The 14,293-nt window shown below is 35.3% G+C and overlaps 1 protein-coding gene across 50 annotated transcripts in view; it reads left to right on the forward strand.

The window, feature by feature from the left end:
• LOC145680652 (uncharacterized) overlaps window positions 1-14,293 on the forward strand; it is a 407,115-nt gene that overhangs the window by 40,553 nt on the left and 352,269 nt on the right. For all 50 annotated transcript variants that reach the window (XM_081751398.1, XM_081751372.1, XM_081751371.1 and 47 more), the window contains exon 3: window positions 4,706-5,397. In XM_081751398.1, coding sequence (XP_081607524.1) covers window positions 4,706-5,397 — 692 coding nt within the window. The remainder of the gene's footprint in view (window positions 1-4,705; window positions 5,398-14,293) is intronic.

Raw genomic sequence — 14,293 nt, forward strand, 5'->3', positions numbered from 1 at the left:
CTAGTAGAGACCTTCCCAGATCAGTTGGCCAAGCGGCGTGTGCGTAGGAGGTTAACGTTTGATCGTATTGTTTTTCTCAACTGTTCTCGTTTGCCGCCTGCGAAATCGTTATGGTAGATTCAAAGGAACAAGGAGTGTGCTTGCTTCCTACTTGGAAAATCGGAAACGAAAACTTACTAAATGCTTCAACAAGCTTTCAAGAAGGATACTATGAACAACACAAAATTTTTTGTGGTTTGGGCGCTTTAAGTATGGTGAGATGAGTGTTGAAGATCATGCTCGTTCTGGGTGCTCTTCATCATTTCGAAACGAGGAAAACATCGAACAAATCTACCCCAAAATCAGCGAGGATCGTCGTTTCATGATCGATGATATTTCAAAACAGGCAGGAGTGAGTTGACGTGCCAGGGTGAGGTTTTGCAAATGAGACATGTTGCCGCTAAGTTTGTTTCTCGCCTGCTCTCAGAGGATCAAATCATTCGTCTGAATTTGAGCCAGGACTTGAAAAATCAGATTGAAAGTGATCCAGACTTTTTGACCAACATGATGATAATTTCCGAGAATTAAACAAAATCTAAAAGGAAAATGTTTTAATCGTGTAGAGGCTGTAAACAGAACTTCGCAGAGCGCATTGGACAATATAAAAGTTCCAGAGGTGCTTCAAACAGTGGGAAAGAAGATGAGAGAAATGAATAGCATTTAATGGAGAGTACTTTGAAGGAGACTGAAAGAATTTTGTAAAAAATGTAATAAATTATTTTTTTAGAACGAGTCTGGTTTCTTTTGGGTCCTCCCTCGTATAAATTGTAAAATAGGTGTAGTGTATCAGTATCTAGCGCTTAATTTATGTTTCATTTTACGGTGATTACACGTATATAAAAATATTTCATACGTAAATAGACATAAGATGCATTACAAATGACTATTTGAAAAAAAAAATTAGAACAAGAGCGAGAGGCAATGTTTTTTTTCTAAAAAAATAGAGTACATTTCTGAAAAAATACGAACGTTTTTTTTTCTTCCTATTTACAACACTAGTTTCTCCCCCAATGATGTTCCTCATGTAGGTAATATTCCCCAGTCTTTAAAATATCTTCCGGACATTTAATTTGTCACTCAAGGCGCGTTTCACAGTTTTCTGGGACACATGTAACGTGTGGCCATCACATGTATAGTCATCATGAGTCACTACACTGAACGGTTGCATTCAACAACTCTTTGGTGGGTGAACTAATAGTTGAAACCTTTTGACTCTTACGTTGCTTAATTATGTTCTTGATTGTGATGCATCTATTTTTGTTGCATTGTTTTTGAATTTTAGACACAGAAAACTTGGCGTGGAAAATTGCGTGGATATGCCCTGCGCGAAACCTGTTCGCTTTATGAACTATGGTGCACATACTACACACTTTCAATAAGGAAACAGCACTGCAAACTCGAGTCAACTTTTAATCAACCCGGTTACTAGTGCGCATGGGTGGAGGTTGAAAGTTGGACACCAGGGTTGGCAAAAACCATGGTTTTTATTAAAAAAAAAAAAAACGTTTTTTTTTGGTTTAAACCAGGTTTTTTTTGGTTTAAATGATTTGCTCTATATATTCATATCATATATGGACAGAAATAAGTTTGTTTCGCCTTGATATTATGCAACAACTGGGTTATGCTGGAAGGGGTCACATAAGCTTAAAGCGGAATAAAAACCGCTTCTCGAGTTACATTCGAGAGAAATTGTCCTCCATTTGAACTCAGAACCAGGACTAATTGGCCACAAATGCGATACGTCTGCCGACTCACTCACGAAGGAATCCTGATAAAAAAAAAAAAATACGTTGTACTGATCTTTATATGCTTCTTAATATAACTGTCAAGAGTCATTTCAGAAGGACAAAAAGATAAACAGTTGCACAAGTGAAACCATTACACAGAATTACATATGAACAATTTCAAAGTACTACGGAGTACAGAAGAACTAATTTAGTTCAAGTTAGTTAACAACGACTTTTATTGGTCCAAATTAAAGAAATACACCGACTTAATCTGCATATCAATAAGAAAAGTGAATAAAGATACGAGTTATTTGAGTCCACTTTGGCTCAAACTCATTTATACATAAATAGATACCAAAGATACTTATTTCACTAAATGCCTCTCGTGGGGTCTGTATGACCCCCACACACAAAAAGTACGGCATTTTCGATGTATTTTATCAATAGTAAACATTGAAACGAAACAATATTTAGAATTTTTCTTCGATTGCAATTACATAACAATAACAACTACAAAAAAATCACAAAACAAACATTTATAAACTTGTAAAAAAAAAGTTGCTTTTGTAGTATAATCTTTTTGAGTAATGAATGGGGAATTTAGGTCTGAATATAATACGAATAATGTACGGGAGTGAAACGTGATAACCCACAAATGTGTGTTCATCAAGATTTTACAAACATTTACACTTTTACGAACATTTTTTTGTTTTTTGGTTTAAACCACCTTGGTTTAAACCAGCCAACCCTGTTGGACACACATGCAAGAAATGAAATGAAATGAAATCTTTCAGTTTAATGTTCCAAGATTATGCCCATTAGAATAAGGAGACGGATGATTTAGGCATGTGAATTATCATTTAAGAATTTGTTAAATGAGAATAGGGGAGGAAACGGAAGTATCCGAAGATAACCCACGGACACGATATTGTCCACCACATTTTCTTGGCCAGGGATCGAACCAGTAGTAAACGGGACACGCGTTGGAGTCTAATGTGTGTTTCCATATTCGAGTTTTAGGACTGAAAGACACGCTGTATGATATATAGAATTTCCTTGTATAGAGTTAAGTGGAATATTAGGAGAAGTTCCTGGCTTCTCTCAGGAAGAATGTTTATGCACAATATTTGAAAATAATGAACTGAGTAGAATAAATAACGACAAGCAAAGCTTCGTTACTCCAGTCAGTGTCCAGGCCAGCAGACATGGGCGTTCGTGGCTAAATTTAAGCTTAAATGTTATCGTAACTGCCACTAGTCAGCTTAGCGACTCCGAATAATATTGACTTGACTAATCTCTGTCATTTGGAACATTTTGTTTTTCACCCCTTATTACTCTCTCCACCTTGATGTTCATGGAAGCTGAACTTTGACTTAGACGGCATCTGGAGTGTCACTATTCATTTCAGTGACCTCGAAAGCTGTGGATTCGATACTAATATAAGTTGCTTTAGATTATATTTATATACCACTCCCTCTCCCCCTAGGGATGCTAGAGGAGTCTTACCCCTACAATACTTTTTGTCAGATTGTAAGCCTCATATGTATGTCAACTTAATTTTAAAAGTTAGTTAACATACCGAGTTTCGTCTTCCTAACATAAGGAGCTCGTGAGATATTCTATTTTTGGCATAAATATTAAACCATGTGTTTCCTTTTAAACCCCCTCCTCTCCCTTAGGACTCGCATGAGAAAATTCTAAATAGCCTACGGTCTTTTTCAGACTTCCGCCTCTTTGGTACAATTACTTAAAAGTATTCCAAGTCAGCGGTGTGGATTTGTGTGTACATATATACGTTCATTTTTATGTATTAGATTTGTACATGTCAACAGTATTAATCGATTTTTTATCAGTTCATTTTCGAAGAGAAGTATGACAGAGATAAAACCATATATTGCATTATCGTTCAGGATTATGTAACATTGATTTTATATGTTCCGAAGGCTATTGCGACTTGTATATATGCATCAATCCCCATATAATTCTACGACGTAATTGCAACCCCACGTATCATAGTCGCAAACGCCCTCGTCTTTATTGCGATTGGTCCCGGGTTCGATTCCCGGTGGGGACACACGATCGAAAAAGTGTCAAAGTCTTTTCAGGCCAGACGTCGGAGTGAAGTTTTCCTCATTCACACTAGGGAAAAACCAGGATGGTACCTAACATACAAATCACAGGGCTGTTCCTTCCTTTCCTTTCGTCGGATAGTGTAATCCCTGAAGAACGTCATCCCTCATACGACGGGCTAACGTTTATGGATGCCGAAAGTCAAGAAATCTAATTCCTAATTCTAACGTAAGCACTTGATTTTAGATTGAATGATAGAGTCATAACTTTTACAGAGAATATCTGTCGGTAGAACTTACAAGCTGTCAGTTACATGATTGTTAAAAGTCAAAGTAAGAGCGTAGAGCATATTGACAAGTATCTGATTTAAAAGTGGAACTTCGTTCACAAGCTAGGGTAAAAGTCTAAAAGATTTGCCAGATTATGAAAGAATTACAATTACTTGGAACACTATTGTTGATTTCCTCCGATAACATTTCTTTGACGAATAAATTGAATAGTGAGTGTTGGGTTTTCCTACCTGAAATAAAGCCGTTTTGTTTAAGTTACCGAGAACTTTAATTAGGCCATTTTCTTTAAAGCTAGCTGGGAAGTGAAACTTATCGAAAAAGAGAAAAATCAATCTGCATTTGGACCTGGTTGCTCAAGCGACGGATACCTCTCAGTAGACAAGAAGATTGCATTTAGTTAATTGAAACATATATTGAGAACAATATGGCATTTTTAAAGTCTGGTATCTTTACGTCGTAATATTGAGTGTAGTGTATACAAAGGAAGGATATTTATTCTATCGTCTTAATTTAATAATTTCCATCATTTTGCTGTTAGTAACTAACTCAATATTTTGTTGTTGTTTGTTTTCTTAACAGAATCCTGAGAGAGATAAGTTCGGTAGAAGTGCCAACATACCACCGATACCTGAACCAGAGACTGTAATGGTGAAAGTTGAACAGAACGAACAGGAATTTGTTAAACTTTTGCAGAACTCGGAAGTTATAGGAGTATCAGACAATGCGAGTGTTTTACGACGAAACACCACTCCTCAGAAACGAAGAACTCCACAAAGAACTCCAACTAAAACTCCTAGTCAAAGGGAAAAAGGCGGAGGAGTCTTTTTTCCAACAACTCCGGAGACTCAGCAAGTTGCAGTAAAGACTGAAGCCCCCGATTTCGCAGGACAAAGTGCGGCTGAATCGGTATGTGATACAGGTGGTTCCTTAGCGAGTGAGAGTATGGATGTTGGAACTAGCGATGCGTATGGGAATGAGCCGGGTGGTGCAAGTGTAACAAGTGATTTTTCTAGTGCCAGTGGTAGTGGTTTTGCAGCCAGTGACTTTCCTCCTGATCTCAGTATTACGCCTGCAGGACAAAGCTCAAATGTACAAAATGAAAGGGAGGAGGTTATACTCCTTTCTGATGATTCAGATGAAGATAGACCATCTGAAAATTTACAAGACAGTTTTTCTAATAATCCAGGGACCATAACCGATTTTAGCCAAAGTTCTAGTTCAGGGACTGTGATGCAAAGAAGTGCAGATATGCCGGGAACTTCACAGGGAAGGTAAGTTGAATGATTTTGTTTTCCAAAAAGCTTGCAAGAAATTTTGATTACATCGTACGGTTTTAGGGAATAGAATGAAATAGAGAACTTATCACAGCATGTTGATAAAACAAGAAGCGGTGTCACACATGTTCTGTCATTAGTCTGGTTTTAATATTGAGCTAGAGAACAAATTCAGATAGTTCCAGGGAATCAATTCATGTTGTAATGCAGTTTTGTTAATAAAATGTTATATTTCGGTTTCACAGTGAAAGGCAAAACCATACATTTCAAGATTTTTTTAGTCAAGCACGTTACGACTTCACTACTAACTACAAAGAAGCAAAGTATGTAAGTAGGTTTCGTTGGCAAATAAATTTCGAACTATTTGAAGTAATTGAAATTATGCTTACTGAAAATAACTCAGTAGTAAATATGTCAACAAACGTTACTTACATTGAAACAAGTATAAATATATCAAACAAGTATAAATTTCTAGCTATAGTCGTGACTATATATGAAATAATTCATTCAGAAACCGCGCAGGAGTAAGCCAATGATCCGTGAATATTGGCAAATGCAATCGTCTGCTCCGTATATTGATAACTACTTTTTTTAAAAAAATAATAATTTCTTACGTCTCCTGCTTAGCATGGAATAATTCCATATCAGTTCAACAGAGTGACTTAACTTCATCTTCTCAGATTTTAATGAAATTTGGTACGTAAATGCCCTCTAAATAGACTAAGAAAAATACCAAATGTCAACTTTATATATCAACCGGTATTGAAGATATGGCTACGTAAAGTTCGAAAAAAAAATGCTCAAAATAACATGTTCAATGTATTTTGAAATTGGAATTGCAGATCTTCTAATTGAGCTAGAAAGCTGGTTGAGTTGTCATTTTACAGTATTTTTCATGCCCTTTCCTATGGTATACACCATATATATATATATATATATATATTTTTTTTTTTTTCAAAATCAAAGTTTTTCAGAGGACATATTTTAAAATTTTGAAATTAATTCCATGAATAAATAGTATTGTTATAAAGTACTTGGCAAAATATGAATTTGAGATGATAATGGGTTCGTTGTTTAAAAAATTCAAAACTAACACTTGATTTTATAATAATACTCTGTACTAACGATAATAAGACAAGAAGGCTGTTTTGCACTTGTGTGAAAATAAAAATGAACATTAACTTGAAGAAAGAGTATTGATGAGTCCATAGTAAAACTTTTCAATAAGTGGTAGGATATGTTTAACATTTGAAGTTTGAAAAAGCCTTATTTGTTCGGTATACATCACTTTCAAGGAGAACATAACTTCTTCCAGTGGGAGTTAGAGAATTCACTTTTGTCAGAACGTCCACTACTAACATCCACAGAACATCAGCACTTCTTGGATATGAAAATGACGGAAATGGTCCAGGTGGATGAAGAAGTTATTTTTACTTCATCAAGTTCTCCATTTTTCTGTAAAACATGCCCGAGCCACCAATTTTCTCCATAGACAGCGGTGACATATGTCTTTCTAATTGAAGTGTACTTGGAGATTTCGACACTTCCTTTTCTCAACCGTGCAAACTATCTGAAAAGTGTTTCACCAACAATGTTGATGGAGTTTTGGGAATGAATGCATGGTATTGCTGTGTTCCTTTGATGGTCAATGCTTGATCGAAGCGACGTTTTAGAAACATTTCAGGTTCAGTATATTCCTCGTGGGTTGAATAGGCAAAGTCTACCTTGGTAATGTTTCTTACTACCCACTCAAAAAGTTGTCTTGGGGTTTGAATTTGATTGTCATGGGGTCTTTGCAAACTAGCACGAGCTGCCACTCTCTTGACTGAACCGTCTTCTCCATCGCAAGGCCCTTTTCCATGTGCTGTAGCCGAAAAGTGCCACTCTCGTTTCACTTTAAAATCTGCCTGATGAAAACAGAGTTCCAAAAGTTTTTCTTATTTTTGTATTGCCCGGCAGACCCGTCGGAAAAAATTTAAAATATCTTGTGTGATTTTTTTTTTTGTTTTAATTCGGGTGTCAGAAATGATATGAGTTTTTTTTTTTTTTTTTTTTTTTTTTTTTTGAAAGGTGCAAGCAGCAACAGTATTGTGCTCGAGGCATTCAGAAACAACTACATAATTAACATGTTTAACTCTGTTTTCCTGTTTAAAATATATAACAAAAGGATGGATTGTGACCTGTTGGCTTGTCCAGTGGTAGCCCTGTGCTTCATCTTGTAGCATTATGCTATAATTTTCAGAAAAATCACAGGTGACAGCAAATTCTGATCCTTTGAGATTTTCTTTTGTGTAGTTAAGGAAAGCATTGTTGCTTGGCAATGAAGTCATACCGAACCAAAGAGGACAACTTGCTGCAGAATAAATCAATAAATTCCTCTGAAGATTTCTCTAAGATCTCTAGGTGGCAGCGATCAACTAATATCCATCGGCGGAATTGAACTTATTCAGTTAACTTCTCAGCAAATTATTCTTGCAAAATTGTACGTATCTCTGCTTCACCTGGACAATAAGTACAGCTCCCCGTGTTGCAATCAATTGATGATGGGTTGAAAAGTACTTTTGCTATGCATTGCTTGTAATTTTTAATGTTGCCATTTGTTACAGTATTCAATTTAGTGGTGTCTATCATTAGCGTGATGTTTTGGTGAGTTGTGCACACACAAACAAAGTGGTTGCCACTCTGACCAGCAAAAATACATTGTTTCGGTCTTAACTCAGCAAATTTAGAGAAACCTTTTCTTGTGTTAGGAAACTTGTCTTTGAAATGTTTATAAGCTTCTTTAAGGTTACACAAAGTTAGTCTTTTTGTAATTTTTGATTTACTTCCATTTGATTCAATAACCGTAACACAATTTTTAATAGGATTACCTGCTCACTTCATCACTTTCATAAAATAGATGTACAGTTCCAACAGTTTCTATTGGCAAGCTCTTCCCTTGTTTTGAATTTGGACCTTCCAAAATTCCTTTTTCTTTCAAAATAATTTTTGACTGCTTGACCATTGAATTCACGCATTATCTTTCTAACACTCCAATTTACAGGTAAACATATTAAAAGCATTATTTCTTTTGTCCTACTTGTAGAACTTGAAAAGTTATGTTTAAAATTTTGGAGAACTGATTCATCAATATCGCTGTCATTTTCCGATGTAGAATTTTCAGCAGCAGCAACAAGTGTATGTTTATTTATTTTTTTTTTTTTAAACCTTTGATACACCATAGTGCTTTGATTTTATTTTTCTCTTATCAATGAGAGATTGACCTAACTCTTGAAGAGACGTGTTGAGTGTCTCAACAACCACTGAATTTGTTATGAAGTCTGGGTCTTGGTCCAATATCTCTGAGCCAGAAGAATCTTCAACATTTTTAGCACTGATGGTCTGTGTAGTCATTGGTCAGAAATCTTTGAGCCATTGGTTATTTGTCGAAACAATTGAGGCATTCATGCTCTGACATTTCTCAGCTTTTTTTCTTCTGTCTCTGATAAAATGGTTTGATTTCATTAGTAGATTACAAGATTGAATTTTTAAGAAATTTTTTCCATGTTGAAAAAAAAAAAAAAAAAAACTTTCAATTTATAGTTGAACTACATATTTTCATGCGCAATAATTAAACATTCAAATATGAGTTTTATTACTAAGCCTGAGAAGGAACACATGACAAATTACAATGTCAACACTGTATAATTATAGTGTTATGTAAAAACTCTAGAACACATCCACTCGGCAGGAACTGTAGTCACTGAATGACAGTCTGATGCAAGAATTCTTGCTGGAGCTAATCTGTGCCTGATTCAACTTTTTACAACCTGCAAAGAAACATGTAACACCCCGGATCAATATCTCCAGACAGCAGTGATGCACATTTTATAAAATATTACTATTCTACAGGGTTGACAAAAACCATGTTTGTTTGTTTCTTTTTTCTTTTTTTTCTTTTTTTTTTAAAAAAGTTTAAATCACCCTGCTGTTGTACCAGTGCTATATGTATACTTTTTACAACCCACTGTTATTTACAGTAACATTTTTAATTGTGAAACATGTGTTCAAGTTTTTAAAGTATGAGCTGATAAGTATTGCCAGCAGATTACAAGACTGCGTGATATGTTTTACACCCATTACTGTACTCTTCATGTTAGTGTTCATACTAACAGTGAGCAAAAAAAGTATTCGTCTCAAAGCGCACAGAATATAAATTGTCTCATATATTAAAGGAAAAAAGACTCTATCGCACAATAATATGCTCATAAGTTTGTCTATATTTCCCAGCATAAAATAAATGGAGAAACAAATGAAACTTTGTCTTTCGTTTTCTACAGGTTACAATAAAGAAGAGACGTCACATTTATTGCCAAAAAAGTATTCGTCTAGGTACTATAGCTGCAAACGCTTATATCAATTAGTGAACTGTAGTCAAAGAGTGTGTGTGTGTGCTGCTATTGGAATCAACAACGAACGGAAAGCAACCAGGGGAAGACGAAATGGGCCGGAAATCAAAAGAAACAAGTGAAAAGGAAAGACGAAGGATGATACGATATTTTGGTAAGAGCAAATCGTTTAGTGAGAACAGTGATAGATTCCTATAATTGGTCGGCCTATTACCACCATTAAAGGCTTCATATATAAGTTGAAAAAGACAAAAACATACAAGAATCTGTCGAGATTTGGGCGTTCATCACAACTAACGCAGCAAGATAGACGTCTCATCGTACGTAAGCTTAAGAAAAATTCGAAGTCAGTGCACCAGTCATAGCTGCGGAGCTCGAACAAGAGTCTCCAAAGAAAGTGTCAGTCCAAACCGTGAAAAATGTCCTGCATGAAGCTGGATATGGAGCCCGAATAGCTCACAGAAATCCATATATCAGAAAAATCAACAGAAAGAAGGGCCAGGAGTGTGCAATGTCACACAGAAATGAAGATATTCGACTTCTGGAAAAGTTTTCTTTCACTGATGAAGGCACATTTCATTTGTTTCAATCAGATGGACGAGTTCTGGTGTAATGGAAGAAGAATTGTGAACTTGAGGAAAATAATCTTACAGCTACAGTGAAGTATAGGGCGGCTCAGTACTTGTGTGGGGCTGCATGAGTACGTACGAAGTTGAAAACTTGTTTCATTGTGAGAATAATGGATCACACAGCATATATGAACATCCTGAAGACAATCTTCTCACGAGTGTTGAGCAAATGGGCCTAGCAGGGGATTACATATTCATCCAAGTTAACGACCCGAAACACACTGCGCTGAATACGATGCTATGGCTCTTATACAATACTTCGAAGTGGATGGAAACACTTCCACGATCACCGGACATAAATCTAATTGAGCATCTATGGCACTCTGGAAACAAACATATGGAATCACCATATTTCAAATAAGACTGATCTTTAAAACGCATTGTTGACAAAATGGAGGAAAATAGCGTAACAACAGAAAATCTAGTTAGATCAATGCCAAGGAGGTTGCAGGAGGTCTACGGCGAAAAGGAGAACCCATAAAGTATTAAAAGTTGGGGTACAACAACCCAAGCTATTGCAGATGAATAGTATTTCTTAGTAGACGAATACTTTTTTGGTGTGAAATATGTTTAGTTCATTTTGTTTGTACGTTTTCGTATACTTTGAATATGAAATAACTTCATTTCTATGTTTGGTATATATAAATGTAGTGTAATGAAATATCTGTATTTCGCTCTTCTTTTTACTATCGAGTTGAATGCAAATTATATGTGTACGAACATTTCAGTTCTGGCCGGACGAATACTTATTTTGCTCACTGTATTCCCACAGGAAAAAAAAAAAAATCATTCTTGTATTTTTCAGCTAGGTACAGGGTATTAATGAAAACTCTAGTGTCAGTTTTGAATTTTTTAAACTACAAACCCATTATCATCCCAATGCCAGGTGCTTTACAACAATATTATCTATTCATGGAATTAATTTTAAAATATGTACTTTTTGAAAAATTTTGAAGTGAACTTTTGATTTTGAAAAAGAAATCTGATGTTGTATACCACAGGAAAGGACAGGAAAAATGCTGTAAAATGATACCTCAACCAGCTCTCTAGTTCAATTAGGAGAGCCGCAGTTCCAATTCCAAAATACATTGCACATGCTATTTTGGGTAATTGTTTGAAACTTTATATAACCTTATCTACAATACCGGTTGATATATAAAGATGGAATTTAGTATTTTTCTTAGTCCATATGAATAGTACCCCTGTGCAAAATTTCATGATAATCTGAGATGACAAGGTAAATTTTACTTTCGAATTGTGTTGATTTGACCTGGAACGGCTCCATGGTAATAAACATTGAGACTTCAGGAGCTAGCAAGTTTTATGAAATTTGACATTAACCTTCGGAAGGTAATTCAGAGCCTTCCATTAGGAAATAAGAGGTGAAATGGAGTTCATATTTGTAATAAATTATATTAATGTTTACCAGTTAATAAAATAGAAACATCGGTCACGAGCTTAGTAAGAAGTGTCAGGCGTTAGTGCTCGATACGAAACAAAATTATATGCATCTGAGAGAGAAATTAAATCAAAAACTCTTGCAAGCTTTTATTTTTCCTCTCATAAAATGCAAATACAGTGGAATTATGAAATAAAAAGAAATCCTTTGCGTGTTTCATAGAAGTTTCAATTTGGCATTTTTTATTTTTTACAATTGAATTGAATTTGTATTGTTAATTGTAATATATTTTACTTTAATAGCGTTCATTTCCTAGAAAATAGCTACTGCTTAAAGGCAATATATCTAAATTTACTTTGATACTTGTTTCCTATTATAAGTATGTAATTTCGGGTAGCAGGAGAGTATCGAGGAGAAAATTGAATTCTGTGCTTGTGAGATTATTTTTAATGGAAGAATGGGTTTCGTTTCGAGCACTTCGGATAATCCGTCTATGCAACATGTTAAGTTTTCTATAGTATATTATTAGCAAATGAAATGTTAATAACTCGCTTGCGGAATTCTATGCATGATGATTCCTTGCAGAATGCATGATTGTTCCATTCCTAAATAGACAGTTTTGTTTCTATTTACAACGCAATTTTTGTTTTCCTAAAATCCAAATTCTGTAAGATTGTTACGAAGTACCCGTTATTCGTTAATACACTTTCAGGAATTTCTGTTAGAATTGGAGAACAAAATGTATCTGTTAGCAATGTATTAGTAATTTTTTTCGGAAAAACAATCCTTTTAAAATTACAGTTTACACATATTGCAAAATGACATTACACATAATATTAGAAAGAACCAGGTTTGATTAATACATGAATCACAGATTAGACTCTCAAGAAATTCAACTTCACCTGTAGCAAACTTGTTAATAATATATTCCTACATCCTGGATGAAAATGAAAATATTCCTACATCCTTGATGAGAATTACACAACTATGGCCATCCATATCTTCATCGATAGCCCATGTAGTGTCTGTACGAGTGCAGATTTAACTTTTTACTTGTCATCCAAACATGTTACCTCCTAATGAGTCAATATTTTTGATTTCTTGCTTTTATATGCAATATTTATTCATGCTCCTATCTTATTATGTGGAAACTTGTTTGAAATGTGTTTAGTTTTTAAGAAGTGATATTCTTTTCTCCATCGGCTTTTGTCAACTTGCTATGTTCTTTAAGGTGTTGTCAACGTTGCGTGTTGCGACTTCTTTGATTGGAGAATTAATGACAATTTACGAACAAATTGCTTCCCGATTCTTTTTCAGACGTAGTATAGGTAAGGGTGACATTGCTCAGCCATTACTAACTTCATATTAGAAAGATCAGAACAGCTGGAACTTTACTGCACCTCGAGTGTATTTTTCTGGATTGGGTCGACTCGTTTCTTCATTCCTTGTGTTTGGTTTTAGTTCGTATAAAAAATTGCAAGACATTGGAGTCGTCAGGCACGCATATGTTGAAGAGAAAGATAAAATCTGGAATTCACTAATTGAATTCTTCTTCAGCCTGCGAAGACATAATTTGTCCACGAACTCACATAATAAATTATTCAATCCAAAATGTCTTATTTAATAGTAATAATAATAATAATAATGTCTTCATCATATTTTCCTAATCGTATTTCTCTTGTTATAAGTTTCTTACAATGCATGTTTGAACATTATAACGTCGCTTCAGTATTTTATCTATTCAGAAACGAGCATGTAATTCTCGAATAGAACCTAACTCTCCTGGAGTGATGGTTGTTTATGCGTTAGATTCTATCGTAGTAAGCGCAGTCTGAAAGTATACTTTGTTAAACGTCAGATGTGATGATACCTAGTGCCATTGAATACAGTACACGATCTCTAGTGTTACGCATTGAGAGCAACCTCAGCAATGACTGACTGCTCATAAGGAAACTTATAAAGGTCAATGGACAACTCTCTATGCAATATTTCAGTAGGACAATATCCGACCACTTGTATCCCGGAAGTGTTAATCTTCGTCGAGAAACGATGGATACCGCTGCTTTTCTGGCTGACACCTGACATATTGCTCATTGAACATGGTGCGCTATGGTTTGTCGGAAGCTTTGTCGTCACCCTTATCCAACATACTGTGTTGCTGACTAGTGGACTTGCACACAAGAAGTATGACATGCTATTCCTTAGGAGCACATCCAGCGTCTGTTTGATATCACGATGTATAAAGGTTCGAATTCAGCAGGTGGATGCTTCTTGCCATGCCGATTTATCAAAATTATAGGTGTTACACAGTTCTGAATTCTCTGTAAAATCATGTAAAGAATATTTGGTGTAAATTGCATTATCCATGAACCACAGTATATCCGTAAAAATCCGTTTTTTTGAAGTTTAATATCAACAAACAACCGTGTACTCTGAGGAATATCAGCAAACAATCCCTGTACTTACATGAGGTAGCT

Source organism: Thermobia domestica, chromosome 3, assembly GCF_964235325.1.
Source record: "Thermobia domestica chromosome 3, izTheDome1.hap1.1, whole genome shotgun sequence".
Lineage (NCBI taxonomy): Eukaryota > Metazoa > Arthropoda > Insecta > Zygentoma > Lepismatidae > Thermobia > Thermobia domestica.